At 44.3% G+C, this 22327-nt stretch overlaps 1 protein-coding gene across 2 annotated transcripts in view; it reads right to left on the bottom strand.

Moving 5' to 3' along the window:
• Positions 1-15988: 15988 nt before the first annotated feature.
• Positions 15989-22327, bottom strand: part of Tgt (tRNA-guanine transglycosylase) — a 54637-nt gene continuing 48298 nt past the window's right edge. The window contains exon 10 of one of the 2 annotated variants that reach the window (XM_075688302.1): positions 15989-16809. Coding sequence is in view for 1 of the 2 variants with exons in the window: in XM_075688294.1 (XP_075544409.1) it covers positions 16750-16809 (60 nt within the window). In the remaining variant the exon portion in view is untranslated. The remainder of the gene's footprint in view (positions 16810-22327) is intronic. The other variant, XM_075688294.1, reaches the window with a different exon arrangement.

Raw genomic sequence — 22327 nt, 5'->3', positions numbered from 1 at the left:
GATGGGTTACCATTATTTGCGTTGGGGGTTTCTGTGCCGAACCTGCGTTCGTTAAGTAATCTGTCTCTAGCATCATTGGTTATTCTCTGTGTGTTTTGGCTCTTGATGTGCGTCCTGACATTCTGTTCTAACAGGGCGAACTTTTGTTGTCCCTGCTGCATTTCGCTTTTTAACTGCTGCATCTGCTCTTGCATCTGCCTCTGCATGTTCATCATGAAGGTTTTAAGGGCATCGTTGGAGGTCCCTCCCTCGTGGTGTTGTTGCCCCGTCTCCATCGCCCTAGGCGGTGGGGTCAGAGTCCTAGGCGGGGCATAGCCTGTCCTCGATTCACGTAGTTCTCTGATAACTTCGCTTAGCTGCTTCCTAAGCTGCTCAAGTTCACGTTTAAGTGTCGTATTTTCCTCCGCTAGCTGTTTCTCGCGTGCGGTTTGTGTGTTGTTTGTGTTCGAGTGCGGAGCAAAGAGTGATTTGGGAGGGCCGTCTCCCCAGCTCACCTTAACGCCGCCGCTCTTCCTCTTTTGCTGTCTCTGCCCTTGCGTCTGCTTCTGCTGTTGCTTGCCGTTGCCGCCCAGGGGTGGGAAGGACTCGTCCCTTTCGGATCCCCGGCTCTGGCTCCGGTTCCGGCTGCCCCCGCGGCTGCTCCGGCCCGACTCCTGACTCTCGTCACGGAACCATCTTGGTGTTCTTCCCCGGCTGCGGCCCCGGCTACGGCGTTGCTGCTGCAGGGGGCCCCACCGCAGCTCGCTCGCCGACTTGAGTCGCTGTTTGCAGTCTCTCGTGCCCGCCACGTGGTCGCCGCCACACAGCAGGCATTTGGGTGTGCACCACGAGGCCAATTCCAAGGATTGTCCTAAACAGAAAAAGGAGAAAAAAATACTGAACCAAATGAGCAAGACAAGTATGTCCCACAAGGAGGCGGCAGCGTCAGTGCAACACCGAAGGAGACGAACGCGTCGTCGGCGTGGAGAAGCTGTAGGTCCAGACGAGAGCTTCCTGGCTCCAATTCCGCAGGTCCAGCAGAAGGTAATTGAATCGGCATCGATAGATAAACCATTGCTTCAAGCGAGCCGCGCAAGCCCGGAACCGTATGTATGGCCACGCTTACCGCCGCGGTCACGGGCCTCAGACTGTCAGCGCGAGCAAAGACAGTGCACTCAGATATCGCCATCGGATTCTGTCATCAAAGCCATGCTGCGACAAATAATCGCCGCCCTGCAGCTGCTACTGTCCGGTTTAAATAGGCCAGTGGCGCTAACAGCGGCAAAAATTATGAACGCTATTGACAGTCTCTTCGCTACGCTGCAGTAACTTACACCTCTGCTCGCGAAGATGACTGTGATGTGCTGTGCTGTGAAGTGTACACTTGCGCATTACACAGAAACATTGTGCTGTGCAGCCCTCATCATATTCACCATACCACCACCACCTTCCTCTTCACATCCTATCTCTGTTATTCCCCAAACCCCTTCCCCAGCGTGGAGTAGCAGGCTCGAGGCATTTCACTCAGGCCGACCTCTCCACCTTTCTGCCATTAAATATTATCTGTCTCTCTCTGACCCCCCCCCCCCCCCCACGTGTCGGGGCAGCGCCGTACATTGCGAGGAGGGGGTCTTCTGTGTTTGCCGCAAGATGGCTCTGCGTGTGCGCAGAGCGCAGAAGAAATGTAACGGAAATGCACTTCGCTACTCGTGTAACTGCGACTTCTGTAATTTACATGCTCATAATTACCGATATGCACCGCATTACAACTTTCTACGGCACGTTTCTAAGGCAACACCGCATTCACTATAGGCGCTTTTGTCCCGCTTTGAACTCAACAATAGACCATATTCACGCTATCAATCAGGTGATAGAGAAATGTGCGGAATATAACCAACCCTTATATATAGCTTTCATTGATTACGAGAAAGCGTTTGATTTTGTCGAAACCTCAGCAGTCATGGAGGCATTACGGAATCAGGGTGTAGACGAGCCGTATGTAAAAATACTGAAAGATATCTATAGCGGCTCCACAGCCACCGTAGTCCTCCATAAAGAAAGCAACAAAATCCCAATAAAGAAAGGCGTCAGGCAGGGAGATACGATCTCTCCAATGCAATTCACAGCGTGTTTACAGGGGTATTCAGAGACCTGGATTGGGAAGAAGTGGGGATAAAAGTTAATGGAGAATACCTTAGTAACTTGCGATTCGCTGATGATATTGCATTGCTTAGTAACTCAGGGGACCAATTGCAATGCATGCTCACTGACCTGGAGAGGCAAAGCAGAAGAGTGGGTCTAAAAATTAATCTGCAGAAAACTAAAGTAATGTTTAACAGTCTCGGAAGAGAACAGCAATTTACAATAGGTAGCGAGGCACTGGAAGTGGTAAGGGAATACATCTACTTAGGGCAGGTAGTGACGGTGGGTCCGGATCATGAGACGGAAATAATCAGAAGAATAAGAATGGGCTGGGGTGCGCTTGGCAGGCTTTCTCAGATCATGCTAAGAAAATGCTAAGAAACTGAAAGGCACACGCATCTTCATCGAGAATGATTATTCCCGTCGCACTCTGCGCAGGCGCCGGCTTTTGTATGAGAGTGCAAGGGGAGATAGGGCAAATGGAAAAAAAAGTCTATCTTGTCAATGATAAACTACGGATTGACAACGACACGTTTGTGTGGGACGAGTACAAAAACACACGTGTTAGGCTCCCTGCTAGACGCGTCAACGCGGATGGCAATTGACAACCACGCGTTTCTCGGCCACAGCATTTGCGCCTCTTAAACGTAAACGTACGAAGTATAATTAACAAAACTGCAGAACTAGAAACTATACTCCTTTGTCAGGACCCTCATATAGTAGTATTAACCGAAACATGGCTCCATGAAGAAATTAAAGACGAGGACTTGGTTCCTGGATCCTACAATATTTACAGAAGGGACCGAACTTACCGTGGCGGTGGTGTGGCCGTTATTGTGAGCAAAAACACGTCTGTATCGTTACTAGAACAAATTGATAATCATGAAAGTTTGTTCCTACAGATCAATTTGTACGGGTTTTTGTTTAACCTTGTAGCAGTGTACCGTCCACCGTGTGCAACGTCGGATTTCCTAACCAAACTTCTTGAACATATTGTTAAATATTGCAGAAAGACCGTAATAGTGGCTGGCGATTTTAACCTTCCCAGCATAAATTGGAAGAAACTTTCGTCACCTACTCTAGCGGACCAAATTATCTTCGACACAATGTTAGCTTGCGATCTCGACCAAGCAGTTCACGTTCCAACACGGGTGCAGGGATCTGCTTCCTCTATTCTTGATCCGGTTTTTCACAGCAGATCTCTTCGAGACGTTGAAATAACCGTTGAGGAAGGCATATCAGATCATCGGCTTGTGTGCTTCACATGTCGAACAGATAGTTCAAACAATAACGCGCTTAAAGAATGCAAATCCGTCAAAAATTATACTAAAGCAAATGACGAGTCCGTTATCGATTCTTGAACTAGCACTGGAAGACTTCTCTGGCGATGATGTTGACTACCTATGGCTAAAGCTGAAATCCATTTGCCACTTCTGTATTGATAACTTCATCTCTCGTAAAACGAAGAAGGTGCACCGAAAAAATCATTGGATCAATCGAGATACAATCCACCTCGTTGGAAAAGTAAAAAGATTACGAAGGCAAACAAAATTTGGCCCAGTATTCGACGAGCTAAAACAAACACTCACTAAAAAAATTAGAGCAGGTAGGCAGTTTTATTGCTCCCACACGCTCACCCAATTTCTTAAGACTGACCCTGAAAAATTTTGGCGACATCTGAATTATAAGAAGAGGCAAGCTCTTAAAGATTGATGGTCAGATAATTCAAGATAAGCAACACTAGGCATCCAAATTTAATCATTACTTCCATTCTATCTTCTCTGAGTCTAATCAGTGCTCTCCGGTCATTGCTGAAGATGTGGAAAACGTAAATTCTGATTTTATAACATACGAGGGTATACTTTCTATGCTCTTAAATCTAAACACAAAAAAGACATGCGGTCCTGACGGCATTTCTAATGCTTTTCTTCGTCGCTATGCCGAGTGGCTTTCACATTTTCTTCTCGTAATTTTCCGCTCGTCCATATCTTGTAGCATCGTTCCATCAGACTGGCGGGTCGCTCGTGTTGTGCCTGTATTTAAGAAAGGCGACCCTACATTACTATCCAACTATCGTCCTATATCACTGACGGTTAAATCTTGCAAGCTTTTAGAGCATATTATCTCAAATTACGTGACGGAATTTCTTGAAAAACGTGGTATTTTGTCCCCGTGCCAACACGGCTTTCGTAAGGGGCTGTCTACTACTACTCAGCTTCTCTCCAGCGTCTACGCTTTTGCCTCCGTTCTTGATAAAGCCAGCCAGGTTGATGTTATATTCCTCGATTTCAGCAAAGCCTTCGATAGGATCTCTCATTCTGGTTTGATAACAAAACTAAGCTACTATAGATTTCCACCTAACATTGTAAACTGGATCTGTGCATATTTGAGCATGCGCAGACAATTCGTCGATGTTGAGGGCCATTACTCTGGATGTCTCCCCGTAAATTCGCGAGTGCGGCAGGGAAGCGTGCTCGGACCGCTACTTTTCCTAGTATACATTAACGACATAACAGCATGCATAGACGATAGTGTGAGTATTAAATTGTTCGCGGACGACTGCTTACTTTACAAAGAGATTAAAGATGCCAATGAGCAAGTGATCCTGAGTAAAAGTCTTACTGCGAATTCTGACTAGTGCGACACCTGGGAAATGAAACTTAATGAAGAAAAAACGGTTTTTATGCGCATTACCAACAAAAAACACCCTCTAGCATATCAATACACTATTAATCAATCCGCGGTCTGTGAAACAGACTCCTTTGAATATTTGGGTGTAACCATCAACAATCGTCTAACCTGGTCGCAACACATTGATAATGTTTGTGCGTCTGCTCGACGTAAACTCGGCCTACTGAAACACAAGCTGAAACATTCTCCTCCATCCGTGAAACAATTGGCACTCAACACACTCGTAAGGTCGCGATTAGAATAAGCTTGCGTCATCTGGGACCCATTCACGAAAAAAAAAATATTAAAAACTAGAAAACATAAACAGCCTTGCCGTCCGCTACATATATAATTGTTATGGACGTTATGACCCCCCATCTCAATTGATTAATGAAAATAATATTGCCACCCAAGAATCCCGAAGAAAGGTAGCACGCCTAACGTTGCTTTTCCGCCTTTGAAAAAGGGAACTACAGCTTGGTCATTCACCCTGTCTCCAGCCGCTACCAGCTAGAGCTACCAGAAATTATCACCCCGACAAGATAACTCCTATTTTCGCGAGTACAAATTGCTTTAAATATTCCTTCTTTCCTAGAACAATAAATGATTGGAACTCTCTACCGGCACATGTATTCCTCTCCAATAACATATTACATGACATTGAAAAACTGCACTTCAAATAAACGTGTGACCGCGTGAGTACTTCCATGCGTGTTAGCATGAAAAAAAAAAAACTGTGTAAACTGGTACTGTAAATATTTCTCTCCTTTCAATTCACTCCCTTGCAGTGTATGCTTGTAGAATGTGTTTTTTATGTATTTATATCATCCTTCAATGTACCCCATATGATTCAATGTATTTCATATTTCATATGCACTTCTTTTCTTTGAACGTATTTAACAGCATTACTGTATAAACGAATTCCCTCCTGCCTGGGTCACAAGTTGGCCTGCAGTATTCTGTAAATAATAAAAAAAAGAACAGCAGGTCGCCATTATCACTCAAGAGAAAAGTGTATAATAGCTGTGTCTTACCAGTACTCACCTACGGGGCAGAAACCTGGAGGCTTAAGAAAAGGGTCTTACTTAAATTGAGGACGACGCAACGAGCTATGGAAAGAAGAATGATGGGTGTAACGTTAAGCGATAAGAAAAGAGCAGATTGGGTGAGGGAACAAACGCGAGTTAATGACATTTTAGTTGAAATCAAGAAAAAGAAATGGGGGGCATGGGCAGGACATGTAATGAGGAGGCAAGATAACCGATGGTCATTAAGGGTTACGCACTGGATTCCAAGGGAAGGGAAGCGTAGCAGGGGGCGGCAGAAAGTTAGGTGGGCGGATGAGATTAAGAAGTTTGCAGGGACGACATGGCCACAATTAGTACATGACCGGGGTTGTTGCAGAAGCATGGGAGAGGCCTTCGCCCTGCAGTGGGCGTATCCAGGCTGATGACGATGAACCATCGAACTCGTGGCTGAGTGGTAGCGTCTCTGTCTCACACTCCTGAGACCCTGGTTCGATTCCCACCCAGCCTACCTTGGAAGTTGTTTTTTATTTATGAATTGCCTTCCGGGATTTTTTGCTCACGGCCAACGCCGCCAAGGCCGACGACACCGGCTTTTCTGCGACACGAGCTCCTTAACGCTATCGCGTTAAAACCCGCTACTGCTTTCCCATCCCTGTCGCTCGTCCTTCGCCCCTGTTACGTTTCGCCTACAACGCGCGGTATAGCCGGCGCGGATGCAACGGACGCCGGGGCTTCGTTCAAAGCGGCGGACATTTTGGCCCGTTAAGCGCCGCCGATACGCCTCCCCGCGAAGCGCGTCCAGGCATGTTTCAATGCCACGTGTCTTCAAGTGCGCGTGTGTGTGTGTGTGCATGTTGGTGCCCACGCTTGTCAAAGCGCGGCAGCCGGGGAGAGGAGCTCCCCCAACTGTGAAGCGAAGAGGTCTGACCGGCGCCGGCCCGGCGGATGCGTCACCTACTCGTCTCAACGTGCCCGAGCGGCGCATCACGTGTGCCTCTGACGAGGCGTTCCTTCTTGCCCTCAACTGCGAGAGTATAAAAGCAGCTGCCCCCGGACGCCAAGAGAGAGGCTCCGATTTCTTCCGTTGAGTTACGTGCTCTCCCGTCTCTCCACTTCGGTCGACCTGACCGCCCGCTCTTTTGCGATGCTAGAATAAACAAGTTGTTCTGTTACCAGTCGATTCATGCTTTGCCGGGACCTTCGGATGCTTCCATTTGTGCCCCAGGCCGCCAGGCCAACGCTACCCTTGGGGCTTGCGACCCATTTGCAACAACGGGTGTCAGCGCTGAGATTACAACACCCCTGAACATTAAAAACAGCCATTTCTTGAAAGTGTTAAAACGTGGTTACTAAAATCAGCTAACAATGGACTACAACTTCGCGATAATAAAAGAAACGTATGAAAGAAATACCAACGTAAAATGCCACGGAAACCCGAGTGAGCATGAGGCTTTCGTTACTCTAAGGGCAACGACTCAGACCATCGGCATTGCCGTTAAGGTTACCCTTCTTGTAGCGAATATCGCAGGTGCACTGTTGAAGAGCCAAGCTCCAGCGCAAAAGACGACCGTTTTTCGTAGACATGGACTGCAGCCATGAGAGGGGATAGTGGCCAGTCTCTATGGTGAACCTATAACCAGCGATATAGCATGCTAGCTTCTGCACCGGCCATACTGCGCAGGCGCATTCCTTTTCTGATGCACTGTATGCTTCCTCAAACTGAAAGCTTTCTACTGGCGTACAGTGCGGGGTGTTCGTTTTCGTCACCTCTCTTCTGACAAAGCACCACCCCCCTACCCCGGTCGCTGGCATCACACTGAAGAATGAATGGCTTAGAGTAGTCGGGCGCGTTCAACACTGGCTGACTCATTAGTGCGTTCTTCAGCATACTAAAAACCTTTTCTTTTAAGTCATCCCACTTTACCGTTTGTGGTTCTGTTATTCTAAGAGCATCTGTCAAAGAACTTGCAATCTCGGAATAATGCAGGATATATCTTTGGTAATAACCTGCCAAGCCAAGGAATGACCTGATGTCCCGCTTGGTGCGTGGTTGCGGGAAGTTGTTTATTGTGGTCAGTTTAACCTCGGAAGGCCGACGATTGCTTTGCCCTATTACATGACCTATAGATAAGCTACCTCCGCGCGCCCTTATCGGCATTTGGGAGCCTTGACAGTTAAGTGCCTCTCGTAGACGACACAACACGGTTCGCAAGTGTTGCATATGGTCCGCCCATGGTGAAAAAATTAAGCAAAAACCAGTCTGTCGAATGGCGGCAGTTACAGACCAGTTCCTATCCGAGTCCAGCTATTATGCACCTAATACATCCATATTTATACACGACTGACAAGTGCAGACATTGCGACTCTAGCTCATTGAAGGAGACAATGGGCGGGAGAGAGAGAAGCAACTTAGCGCGCTCTGCGGCGCCTACTCCCTTTCCCAGCGCTTCCGCCCGTTGCTAGAATTATTGGGCCATGTTATATATAAGAGAGTGCTCGGCGTGCTGCATGCTGTCATTTGGTTTTTAGTTCAGTCACTGAGCAGCGAAGTAGACAACCAGCGGCGTAGCAACGGGGGCGGCCGGGGGGCCGTGGGCCTCGGGTGCACGGTGCCAATAGGGAGGGGGGCGGGTGTCATATACGTCTAAAGACACCGGAAAATTGTCGATATCCTCGCCTTCCTCGACTACGCCCGGGGGGGGGGGGTGACAGAAGAGCTAAGGGCCCCGGGTGCCAGACGACCTAGCTACGCCACTGTAGACAACCCCGGCTTATGGAAAGTCGCGAATTGGGAGCGTTGAGCTCAAGTGTTAAGTGTTGTGTCAGCTTTGGTAGCTGAGTGCGAAGCTTTTGTTACTTCTGTGTGAGTGTTACTGTACTGTTTTTGAAGCGTTATATAAATCAAGTTCTGTTTCTCCGTGTGTCGTCCGTCCATCGTGTGCAAGTCTGTCTGCGACACGTCCCACACCAATTCAGTGTGCACTTCGAGGTACATGCACAAGCAAACATGAACACACACGATTAGCGCGGACACTCGCTATCAAAGCGCTGGTGTGAACAGGCGCGGCAGCAGCAGCGAGCGAAGTGACCTTCGTGCCGACTATACATAGTATGCACGTGACGTCACATCCGCTACCTTCCGCCATCTTGGGGTACCTTATCAACAGGCGCGCGCATAGGCTGGCATATGCCTATAGGTTCCCCAACATGGCGCTGCCGTAAACCGGAAGCCGCGGAGTATCGTTGAATGACGTACGTGCATACTATGTATATTGCTTCAATGCAAGAGCACGGCCAAAGCGTCTAGAACACAGCGCGCACAAAGGTATGAGTCGTCTGCAGATCTCTCTGAACATACGGCGCACGCGACCGTACAAAGTACGCACTTGTTGGCCAAGTCGAAGCCCCCCCCCCCCCCCCCCCCCTCTCGCTTTTCTCCATATACGGCGCGCGAGATTGAGCCTCGATCGCCAGTTCACCTTGCGCCCGGTCGCGAAATGCGCAGTTGTTGCCGGAGCACAGCGCCATGACAACGTAGCCACCCCTCCTTCCCTCCCATCCCCCCATGGCCTTTCGCGCGACGGAAGACGGCGCGTTCGCTCTCCGCTTTCTCCTTCGCGTGCGCCTGAACGCAAACGTCGGTTTCCCTCGGGTTATTTCACTCGCACATACAGCATACGACGTGCGGAAACGGCGTTATCATCCTTGGACTTTATACCGAACATCATGGCGACGGCAAAAAAATCGCAATAATATAAAAGCATGACAAAAGATTAGACAGCTTTATTCGAGCCCAGCGCTGGTGTCGAATGTGGCGCCACATGCAACGATGCCGCTTCGGCTTTGCGCTCTTTTTTTTTGCCGATTTTGAAATTTTTGGCAGCGGTGGCGACGGGCGGCCGTTCGTTCGTGCCACTTGCTTAAAGTAATACGAGTTTTCGAGTGGAGCATCACGTGAAGTCGCGCTGGATTGACAGACATGAAAGACTACAGGACGTGCGCATGTCCTGTCGTCTTTCTTGTTCGCGCGGTCACACTCTCGCTCCGCCTCGGAGCGCTGTTCGACCTGGTCTGCGCTTAGGAATCGCGTTCCTCGGTTCTGGCTTCTCCTGCTTTGGGGGCTTAGGGCAAGTATCGGGTGGTATTTTCTTTGCTCAGCTTGTAATTTTACGTTCCTCTTTTCTCTTATGTTTTTGTGCTAGCCTTGCTTGATGTCTGTATCGTCACCTGGCTACGGGGCTTCCCCGTGGTCAGCCTCGTTAGCTCCTCAGGAGCTGCTGCTTGAGTTTTTTCTTTGCAGCGGAGCCGGCACTGTTCCTGTGGCCATGGTGCCTACCGACGGTGGCATGATCAATATAAAAAAAAACAAAGACGATTCAGGTGGAATTGCAGAAGGTTTCACCTCACTTCCGACAGATCACAAAGATCCGCCAATTCAGCAGAGATGGTACATTATGCTGCTCGCCAGACCAGACCTGTATCAAGGAACTGCCTCAATTGTTCCACATTCGCTTCCCATCCGGTGAGATGTTTCGTACCGCCACATCTCGCATGCTCTAGAGGAATTGTACGAGGGGTGGACGTCACTTTAACCCCTGAAGAGATTTTAGAGATGTTCTCGGTGGCTGGAGTCATCTCCGTTTATCGGTGTAGTCGAGTGATTGAAAATAAGAAGATCCCAACAGAGTCAGTCATAGTTACATGGGCTAGGACGATGCGGCCAAGAGAAATTAAGGTCTGGCCCTTAATTAACAAGGTAGAAGCTTTGGCTCCATGCATTCTACAATGTAACAAATGTTGGCGATTCGGTCACAGCGTCAGGGGCTGCAGATCTGCACCCCGCTGCCGTGCTTGTGGAGACAGCCACAATTTTAGTGACTGTTCGTCCAAAGAAGAGGAATGTGATCTCTGTGGTGGTGGTCACCCCGTCAACTACTCGAATTGTCCTGCAAGATAACAGGAAATTCAAATTATAGATTTAATTGAATCGAAAGGACACGTTACTCACACCGTGATGCTGTTATTGAGGTCCAGGGGAGATCTAAGGGATATGCAGGAGTGACAGCCTGTCAGCAGATGGTTGCAGACTCATCCCTTTCCGATTCTATTGCAACAGTGGTTGAAAAGGCGTTGTCAAAAGCTATGGAACAATTAACATCAAGCCTGTCGGAGACTCTAGCTTGAGTGTTGACATCACAAATGATTCAGTTGTTCAGTCCTTTAGCGAGTTCTAATGGTAGCTCGCAGATTTTTACACATACTCTAACATCGAATGCTGAACAGCTAATCTAATGGATCCTTTATCAGTTATTGTAGAAGACGCAGACAATGCGAGGCCATCAATTTCAACTCAGCAGACTGACAACAGATGCCTCTCTGGATCAGTGTCGGAAAACAACCAGGATGTAGAAATGGACCTCCTGACGCTTAAACGCACAAGATCACCTAACGATAATTCATCGATCTCTGTCCCGCACTCAAAAACCAAAAAGTTTGTGAAAGATAGTCTTTCCAAGTCAGATTCTAATCCTAATTCTTCCAGCCCTGTCCCTCAATCAAAACCCACAAAGTACGGTAAAGACAGTCTTTCAAAGAAAGATTTTTTAAAAGACAGTATTTTAGAGCAAGCCGTTTCTAACGTAGGCGTTAATTCATCATAGGTTATTTAAAGGTATTACAGTGGAACTGCCATTTCAATATTTCTGCAGCTACCGATTTAATATATTTTTGTTCACAACTTTCTCCTGACATTATTCTTTTGCAGGAGACTTGGCTCTCCAATGGCCAAAATTTTCATATAAAAAATTATCGTTTATTTCGATTGGACTGTCCATCGAAAGGCGGAGGACTTGCTTTCTTGATAACAACTAATATATGCCACAAAGTAAAAATTTCCTACCAGTATATGTCTACGGATTGCGAGATACTAGCAATAGATGTAACTATTCCTGGTTGTTCCCCATTTTCCTTAGTTAATACATATTTTCCCACAGGCATTCATGATATTAGTTTCCTTGATACCGTTGTCAAATCTTGTAGGAAAGAAATTGTGATAGCCAGACACTTTAATTCACATCATGTGTCTTGGGGTTTCAAAACAGGTTCATGTGGAAAGCGATGGTCGGACTGGGCAATCAATCAAAATTTTTGTTGCTTAAACATGAACTCAGCTACGTTTATTCAGGGTCTTTCTAAATCAGCATTGGATCTAACATTTGCCAGTTCAGGAATTTCCGTAACTTCCTGGTCTAGTGTCGACTCAGCCTCAAATAGTGGCCATCTAGCTATTAGGTTTGATATTGCCTGCCCTGTTATTCCCATAGAGTCTCTGACGTGGACTTTTGTAAATTACCAGAAATTTCAGAGTCTTGACAACGGTTCTCAACTCCCAGAAAATGGTACCCAATGGCATCAAAGCCATGAGGCTTCGCTCTGTATTAAAAAGCTCCTTTAAAAAATCTCAATTTAATGTTAACACAAGTAAAAGTACTACCTCTCCTGCACTAACCCTTTAAAACGGACACGCCGAGGATGACGAGGCCGCCTTTGACGAAGATAGGTCCTCCTATCGAAACGTTGGCCAGCCTGTCTGAGGCACTTCATCCCTGTTTACAAACTTTATACCACAGTGTGCTCTTCCATCTGTCAGCCCCTTTCTTGTTTTTGGACTACCTCTCCTTGGGGGAATTCACATTGCATGCGGGATTATAGATGACAAAAAGCCGCGTGGAAGAAACTACTTTACAATCAGTGTCCGAGTAACTGGAGTGATTATAAATTCGCAGCTGCTGCGTTCAAGAGAACAGTATCAAATGCCAAATACAAGTATGACGAAAAACATCATGACTTCCTCTCTAAGCCCAGCAACAAAAAACCTCTGTTCAGATTCCTTCGATATAGAAAATTAATACTGACACCAGCGAATACTGAATAGATGATTCTTTCACCACGTGAGATATCTGCTTCTTTATAACTCATAGGAAAGGGCTTAGCGCAACGCTTAACATCACATTTGCCGAATGGGCCATTAATGCCTCCCATCACAGATGACTTTGTGGAAGTCAGTGTCAGAGCCCTCTAATGTCCTTAGATCTCTGCCTGCCTCAGCTCCATGTAATGACGGCATTTCCAATGCCATGCTAAAAATGTTTGAACTGTCTTCTGACGACATTCTGAACACAGTGAATTATTCTCTAAAAAATTCTTGGATTCCACCAGAATGGAGGACAGCCAAAGTTATTCTGCTGCTTAAAAAACAAGGAGATGGCTACAATCTTGACAACATTAGGCCTATCTCTCACGTCAAATATGGTAAAACTAATTGAAAGAGTTTTATATGATCGTATGATGGATCATTTATATGAAAATTTGTTACTGAGCCCAAGTCAAATAGGTTTCTGGCCCGGTCGCTCCATTTGGTGTGCGCATGTAGATTTGGAAAGCCGCATCCAATTTGCTCAGCATAGAAAAGAAGTTAGTGCTTTAGTGACTCTTAACATAGCAAAAACTTAGGACAGCATTGAGTACTCTCTACTGCTGGAAAGATTACAGTCCTACAATTTTCCGAGATACATAACGGCATGAATTTTTGAATTTCTAAGAAACATAAAATTTCATTGCTTCTAAAAGGCTTTTCTTCAAGAAAGTTCGATCAGACAAGAGGGGTACCCAGGGGGCTGTTCTGTATCTTGTACTATTTAACCAATTGATGAGTTCAGTACCACTGCACCAGGATGTGAATCCGTATGTGTATGCAAATGACACTGCATTTTTCGTGACAGCTAGAGACATCAATTCCCTTCACCTGTCTTTGCAAACGTACCTCTGTACTTTAGAGACGTGGCTTCACAATCTGCATCTGTCACTAAACGAAAACAAAAGTGCAGTCCTTGTTTTTCCAATTTCCGGGCCGTTACAGTTATCATTAGTATATGAACAGAGAACCATTCCTTAGAGTCGCTTAGGCACTTGGGTATCATATATGACGGAAAACTTAGCTGGCGTTTTCACATAGATAATATTAGAACGAAGGGGACATGAGCCATAGGTTTACTACGTAGAATCAGTAACCGGCATTCTGGTATGCGAAGTGACACACTAATGATGATTTATTGTATGTATGTACGACCGGTTCTAGAATTTGGCTGTGTTTTGTTCTCCACAACTGCGAAATATAAATTAAGACCACTTGTTCTTTTAGAAAGAGAAGCTCTTCGACTATGTTTAGGTCTTCCTAAATTCGTTGCTAATAATCTATTATATCAGGAAGCGCGCCTACCTACTCTTCACACGCGATTCCGCATGCTTACAGTTCAAACCTACTTAAGAGCTTATGAATCTTCTCTACGACGTGGACAATATGCATTTATTAGTGAACCAAATTCATTTTTCGAGAACACGTAGCCACGGTTTCATATCCCCCAGGTTGTATTTGTGCGAGCACAATTAGCACCTTCAAATGTTCGCCTTAGAGAAATAATTCTGCTTGATAGGTCTCCAGGGTCTCTCAAAATTGAATTTGCAGAAATTTTTCCAAACAGTGCGAAATTTCTGCCCACAACATATCTGAATGACTGTTTACAAGAATATTTGGCCCGTTTCAAAATAAATGTAATAGCAACTGATGCTTCTTCATGTGAAGAGAAGGCAGGCGTGGGTATCTACTCACCATCCCTCGATTGGTTTTTTCACTTTGCCTACCAGATTACACATCAATTTTTCATGCTGAACTTCTGGCAATAGTTCTTGCAGAAATTACCCCTTCATACTACAAAAATTATTATCGTCACAGATTCTCTATCGGTATGCAGCACACTTACTGCGTCTACAAGGTCGACAGCATTGAACAAGTTTTATACGTTAGCTCCACTTCACTTAAGTTTAGTTCATATGGTATGGGTCCCAGGCCACTGAGACATTCATATTAATGAAATAGCCAATTCCTTAGCACGAGCTTCTTTAACAGGTCCTATGATACCTGTGCTGCCGGCAACTACGTACACCACTGCAGCCAGATATAGGAAATTTTCTTTGAGCAAAGACAAAAAAGCCCTGTAATTAGCAAAATCTACAGATCTTTTGCATCTAAATTATTCTTGGAACCGACAATGATGTCCTAACTGGAAATTCGAAGTTTCATTTACTAGGCTGCATTGCCGTATTCCAACACTTAATTTTTACTTGCACAGATATGGTCTGGCTGTATCCCCTCTATGCTACCTCTGCAATGAGCTGGAATCCATAGATCGTTTTTTATTATTGTGTCGGCGTTTCCCTACTCATCGAAAATGATGTCTAGAAATTCCACTTAAAAATTTACCATTGCCTTTAAGCAGTACTGTTTTACTCTCCCTTGGAGCAACAGTATTGGGATACAGCCACAGGAACGTTTGCCTAGCCATTTATAATTTTCTATATGGCACAAAATGAATGCCTTGTTAATATTTCATAGTTTCCACAATTGATTTACTTCTACTGAAATTTAGAGAATTCAAAAAGTGAAAGCACAAATTCAGTTTAAATATTCTAGTATTATTATTCAAAATTTAACTTGCTCATGTTTAAGTATATCATTTATTTCATGTATTTCAGCAACAATTTTCTTTTTTAGTATTCCTATCAATGCAAGGCTGACTATAGTATTGATCACTACTTTATCTCATGTATTCACAGTTTATTTTTTATCTTGGGTTATACATTTATTTCCATTTTTTTTGTGTTACTTATTTGTTAACTAATTTATTTTATTTTTTCAATCATTTTACCACTCGATTCGTGGCCTATCCTCCATAGTGGGTTTGTGCCATTAATTGAGGCTTCATCATCGTCATCATCTTTCTTGTCCATGTCAATCCAGCACTATGACTTCAATTGATGCAACGAACCACCTAGCCCAGAAATCTCCACTTCTGGATTTCGAGTGGAGAACTTCGGATCATGTTTGTAAGAACGGCAGCAACAACACCGCTTGACTTTGTTTTGGTAAGTGGTTTCATTATATGACTGAAGGGTTCCTACTTTGCTGAAAATCACGCTGCTTGATTCGAACATGTTAGAGCGGCCACCAGTTGTTATGAGCAGGTACCGGTTGGTATGGGGACGGGGTTTCAGTGACCTTCAACAGCTAGAACCAAATTGACCATTGGAGAGGGTTAGAAAGGGAAGACGAGATTATGTAAAAACAAATAACAGCAGTTTAATACATAATTACGGGTGAGCGGGGCACTCTGACTAAAAAAGAACAAAAACGTTCGGCGTCTGTACTCCTGCACGCAATGGCAGAGAAGAGGTCTCCATGGTGTCTTGCTGGCCTCCTTATACCCTAAACCATCCGGGCAACCTCATTCTCTCTTTCTCCCTGGTAGAAAGCCTTGTCAACACACTGGTCCACCCACACAGAGGAATATGGAGAAAAACCACTCCCTGGCAATCTACACAGAGTAATACAGAAAAAAAAAACGCTCCCTGCACTCTTAAAAACAGTTGCACCCATTGGGGTGTAAATTTGCCACACAGCAATCATTGTCATCTGTCTTGCCTGCATTTCCTTTCTTTAACACTGCGAGCCCGGTACTGCTAAGACACGAAAGGCATGCGCGTTATCAACATGACAGAGCATTCCCGACAGAAAAGTAACGAGCGCAGCATTTTCAAGAAAGGAAGCACAAGCAAGACAGACAACGATTATTGTTGTGTGGCAAATATACACCTCAAAGGGTGAAACTGTTTTCAGAATGTGCTGCAGAGAGGGTGAACGTAGGCCACGTCGTTTCAGCCCACTGGTCAGCCCACACAGAGGAATTCGGGGAGAAACCACTCACTGGTGTAGAAGGGTTGAACGTAGGACAAAGGAGCATAGGAGTTGCACTGGTGCATAATCCCATCGCACACACCCTACGGACAAATCTTTTCATGGTGACTCGCGTGACGACTAGACATATTGTGTCTCAGGTGTTTGGCATCCGTTTCCTTCATCGCCGCACACAGTAAACTGCAACGAACGGCATGAACATATGTTAATGTTTCAGATTGTGGCGTTCATGCAGTTATTAACGGAGGCTGTTTCAGATTGCAAGTTTTTTTAGGTTTGTTAGCAGCATTCTTTTTTCTTTTGGAACTTGAATATGGTACTGGCTTCGAGGCTACGATGGGAGCCATGTAATTCTGTTACCGACTCGATATGTGGTTGCAATACTATATTCATCACTCTGCATGCACTGTATTAAAATGTGATTGTGTAACACTCGCAGGCTGTGACTACAGACGAAAATAAGTGAAACCACAAAAATTTTGCATGAAAGTGGCCTCAACACGGTTCGTTGAGACCTTCTATATCGGGAAAAAAACTGTTAATGGCCCCTGGAAGTGTGTCCACTCCACCATTAGGCAAAAAGGCAATGCAAATAATACCAATGGCAGTCAGCAAACAAGTGCGGTCGCCGAAGGCAACAGCCGCCTGCAGCCGAAGCCTTTTTTGTACACTGATGACAATAAAGAACAGAAATTTATAATGGGAAGCCACAAGAGAGTAAAAGATCATCACCAGCTCATAAGCATATATATGCAACATTTCATGAAAATTGAACTTTTAAAGTGGTTCAAAAGCCTCACGGGCACTGCCCGTTATTTTGAGCACAAAAAATATAATCCCATTTACACATTAGCTAAATGATACTTGCAATTTCAAGGTTAAGAAATTTAGTGCTGTGTGACTCGTTTCAATGTCTCTGTGTGAAATGTAAAAAGCCTATCTGCAAATCATGGTGAACATTACTTTTGCATGTATTGTTTTGGTTGAATGTGTATAGTTTAAAAAAAAAATATTGTTTAAATAAGATACCTTAATCGTGAGTTGGCCTTTATTATGTTTTTACTGAATGGTTTCTGCACTGCACTATTCCATGCGACTGTCAAGACAGCTGTGTCGCTTGCAGTTTTGTCAGAGAGTAGTGTGATGTTAATGTAGTCTGCATCTTTTTCCATTTTTGTTGTTCTGAGTGTATGAATCTTTTTTCTTTTTTTGGAACACGTCTTCACTTGGAGGTCGCATTTGAAATTCTTTGTAAGCTATCACTGTTCACATAATATTCTACCTTTCTCACTGCAAGAGGAGAAAACCTTGGATGAAGCTATTCATAGCTGTCATTGAATGTGAGTTTGAAGGTTAATTTAGGTTAATTTAGCTGCACAGAGAAAGCAATGACAATAAATCTGAGACACGAAACAAAGGTAAAACAAGGTCCATTTTGTTTGCTGAATATTGAGCTACCCCACTTAAACTGTTTCCTTTACATAAGCCAGTGCAACTTAAGATTGTTAATAGCCAATGTGATATGTGCTTTTCTAATTTAAGTAGTCGTTTATGCTGCCTGCATCAGATGATAAATGTTTTCTCAATTTCTGAGGTGGCTAGGAATGACCCAACGTTAACTGTCACACTCTCAAAACAGTGGCAGAACGGCTCACAAAACTGCTGCTTGAGCATCATCTGTGACTCAAAGATAAAGGTGATGCATTTTATAACCTTAATTACATAGAATTCTTACTATGCTTTCTGGCATATATGAAAGTGAGCTATGCTTGCATTTATTGGTGTGGAACCTCTAGCTTTTTTATTTAGTTATAAATATAAGTCTGAACACTAGCTTGCCAATTTGCAGCTTCAGGAAAGAGAGTACTATGTTGTGCTATTTGCCAGTAAGGAAAATTGCCTTTTCCTTTTGATATTTGCCATATTCAATGTGAATTTGACGTCAGAACAATGATGATAAAGTTATTTGTCATTGTTTGTGCTGACGAGGGGGTATACCACAAAATTTTTATCTAGATTTTATACCAAGAATGAACAGCTGTCAACACAGTAATCATACTATGGAACCTCAATTGCGTATTAATAGAGAAATATTAATTAATGCATTGCCTTTTAGTGTGACAGCTCAAAACATGCACAAAGTTTAGTGTGGCTTTGTATGTGGAACATAAGTCTATTCATGTCACCAATACTCGATTCGGCGGTTTCATGCTACCAGACACAACTGACGCATACACATACACTATGACCATGCTGCAAAAACAGAGATCATTCAACACTCGACAGGATAACAGGGGAGAGAGTCCTCCTGCATGTCAAAAAGTAGCTTGCAGTTGGAAGGGTTAATTTGACGGCTTTTAGTGATAAGGTCATTATATCACCGTCAACTATTGCATTGAGCCAAATGTCTGGTGCTTGGCTGTTTGTGACACCACATGAATTCCAACTATGGTTTCAGTGATGTAAATAGTCTCCTGCTTCACATATAAAATAGTGCTGCATTTGAAGTACATTTTAAAATAGCTGCATAAAATGTGACGTAATAATAATTTGTGCTACTCAAGAAATATAGGCTCCATGTCATAATTGTGGGGTTGGCAACTACCTAAAAAAGCACAAAAGTTTTGTGTCAGTACTCCCTTAATGAATTTCTCCTATGTGCATTAATTGATTTTAAGAGAGTAATTGTTTTGATGCACAATTTGCTTTACACTGGTGATGTCTTGTTTTAACTTGTGCAGAATACTAGAAACAATTGAGCCTGCCAATCCCCGTGTAAGCAGCTGCATCTTTCCCTTAAGTGGCACGAAGAAGGAAGTGCCATAGCTGTGATCTAATCGACCAGCTTTCTGCATGGGAATCCCAGTTGTCCATAAAAGATTGCAACAAAGTATTCCAGGGTGAAAATCAAGCCTTTCCTGTTAGCAGAAATGATGGGTCTTCTAATCAAAATGTGGCTCCAGGGACCACAACAAGTTCTTTGTGGTAGGCCAGTAATAAATTGTAATTGTAACTTTAGAAAGCACTACAAATCAGGTTTGTTTGTTTGTGTGTTGTGTGTGAGAGACAGAGAGAGAGAGAATGGGTATAGTTTTTGCAGCCATGATTTAAGCAAAATAAGTCTTTTAGAGCATTGGTCACTAGAAAGATATAATACAGTTAAACGTCGATATAACGAAGTAGGTAAAGTCGGCAATTTGCTTCGTTATGTCGAAATTTCGTTGTATTGAAATTCTACCTTTTATGCAAATAGCAGTCGCCGATTGATTTTTCATACATGGAATGGGGCCGCAGAACTTTCCGAATTATCGGGCAATCGAAACAAGCAAATTTAAATGATAAAACGATTCATTTTGATGAATTTGGGAGTCGGCGACGAATGGTACGGTTTCATGCCACTCCGCCCCCGCGGCTGATAGCATCGCCCGCATTGGGAAGACGCTATCATTAAAAGCGCCGGCAGCGGGGAGTGAATGCTTCCTCTGCCTCTCGCTCCAACGAGTCAGCGAAACTCAAGATTACGCAACCTCCAGTACTAAACGCGCGAGAAGACAGCTTACATGATGCCACGCCGTCTCGACACGCCCACTCTTTGCACACGCGGCAGATTACCTCTAAAGCAGGATGCACGGCTGTGTCTGCGCTCAGCCGCGCTTACAGCCATGCGCAGCCACGGCAACACGCGCACCAGCTACGCCCCCCCGCCTCTAATCAGCCCCTGTCGCGCGCTTGATCGCCTCCATCTTTTTTGTCTCACCCTCGCACACGTTCACTCGCACCTAAAGCACAAAGTGCGTGGGCCACGATAGGATCTTATTGCACTTGGACTTTATACGGAACATGATGCGGCTCCACTTCCGTGGTCGTTCTTGTCGCGCCGTGAGCGATTTGTGAGGTGCATTTGCAAGCAGCCGCTTGTAATTCAATCATTTGCCCATCTGTGTCTGCAGAAGTTTCCATTGATTGCCTAGGCTTTCCTTTGCTGCAGAAGCGAAATTTCGTTATATTGAAATTGCATACAAGCACACTCCGTTATATTGAGGTTTTAAATGCATGTTGTCCTATGGACAAGAGGTTATGAAAAGAAATACTTCGTTATAGCAAGAATTTCGTTATATTGAGGTTTAACTGTATTCAAGAGAGCAATGTGAACGCGCCTTTGCTGTTTTTTAAGCTTACAATTCCATCAAAGTCTTAGGCTGATCTTTCTTTGCACTGTTTGCTTTATTTGAAAATTACAGTTCTCTGTAAGGAAGTTGCATTTATTAAGGGCCCATTGTATTACTCATATTCATAGCAACCATGCTGAATCAGATTTGTATTTATGAAATAAATTGCATTTTTTATGGCTCCCTTAAGCATCTATGAGCCATTATGCAAGGTTGTGTCTGTAGAGACATGGAACAGCCTTTCTGCATGCATCTTCCTTAAAATGCACTTTCCACACACTTGCACTCAGTTCTGCTGCCATTAGTACTGCATGCAACCGTTTATAGCGCAGTTTACCTGAAGTAATAGTGGCATTTATTGGCTGTATTTGGTCGTGGAAATGGCATATACTGTTTTTCCATATGGATCCATGTATTTTCATACCAGTGCAAGTCTACTGGCACATAAGATACACGTGCAGTGCGACCTACTAATGGCCTGTGGAACAAGGGACATAGAATCGCACATTTCTCACACTACGTCAGGCAGACATGCACTGCTATAGCCGGCATGCGTGGTATAGTAGTATGCTAATATTGATCCACAAGTATCACAAAACAATGGTCCTTTCTGACTCAATGTGTAAAGGTATTTACGGGCATGGTGCTGGAACGTTGAGAATGGCTGAACAAAATGAGTGGGCTGCAATGCATTATGTGCACTCAGTGTAGGCTGAAATGCAACACTTGTTTAAGCTGTATCTTAAATTTTTAAAAATAAAGGGGCATAATGAAAAGTTGTTTTTTCTGCCACATATGTGTAGCAGCAGATGCAATACTTTGTATGAAAACCTCCAATAATGTTTCATTACCAACTTTTGTACACATTAAAGTTGGTTAGTGCTGATGCCATTTGATCACTAGAAATGCTTATGTATGAGCTTAGGCAAAAACTGTTGTCTTGCAGTTTAAACGGAATGGGTGGGAGAAAAATACATAGAGCACAAATACATTTCTTTGTGAACGTTGGGATAACTATATTGGTACTGGTGCTACGTATTGACAAGAGGTATTTTGTTGCACCGTATTGATTACCTCTTTAAATGATTGTCAGTTTGTATTTGTGCAATATTAGTGGCATGAAATTAAGGGCTTGAGAACAGCTCATCTAGTTGGGAATTAACTTGGCACGAGAAAGACACTGACCACAGTCAAAGTGAAAATTTTAGTGTGGTCATTGCCTTTCTTGTGCTTTAGCAGTGACATGTAAAATAAGAATTCAACCTTCCAGGATTGCAAACACGGTAAGTAGAGCTAACTATAGCACCTGCGAAGCTGAAACAAGCCTGGACATTGAATGTCTACACCGCAGCTACAGCAATGCTTTCAGGATGGATACAAGCCGTAAGTGGAGGGAGCATTAGCTGAGATACCAGCTCGTTTGTAGAGGTCTAGGTCTCGAGTATAGCTTACAGAAGGTGGCTACTAGCTGTAGCCTTAGCTAGATCAAGCTGGAAGGTAGACGTCTGCTAGCTAGCTGCATGCTTCCT

This window comes from Dermacentor variabilis, chromosome 1 (genome assembly GCF_050947875.1).
Source record: "Dermacentor variabilis isolate Ectoservices chromosome 1, ASM5094787v1, whole genome shotgun sequence".
Taxonomy (NCBI): domain Eukaryota; kingdom Metazoa; phylum Arthropoda; class Arachnida; order Ixodida; family Ixodidae; genus Dermacentor; species Dermacentor variabilis.
The sequence above is the reverse complement of the archived record's forward strand: the minus strand, read 5'-3'. Positions and strand labels throughout refer to the sequence as shown.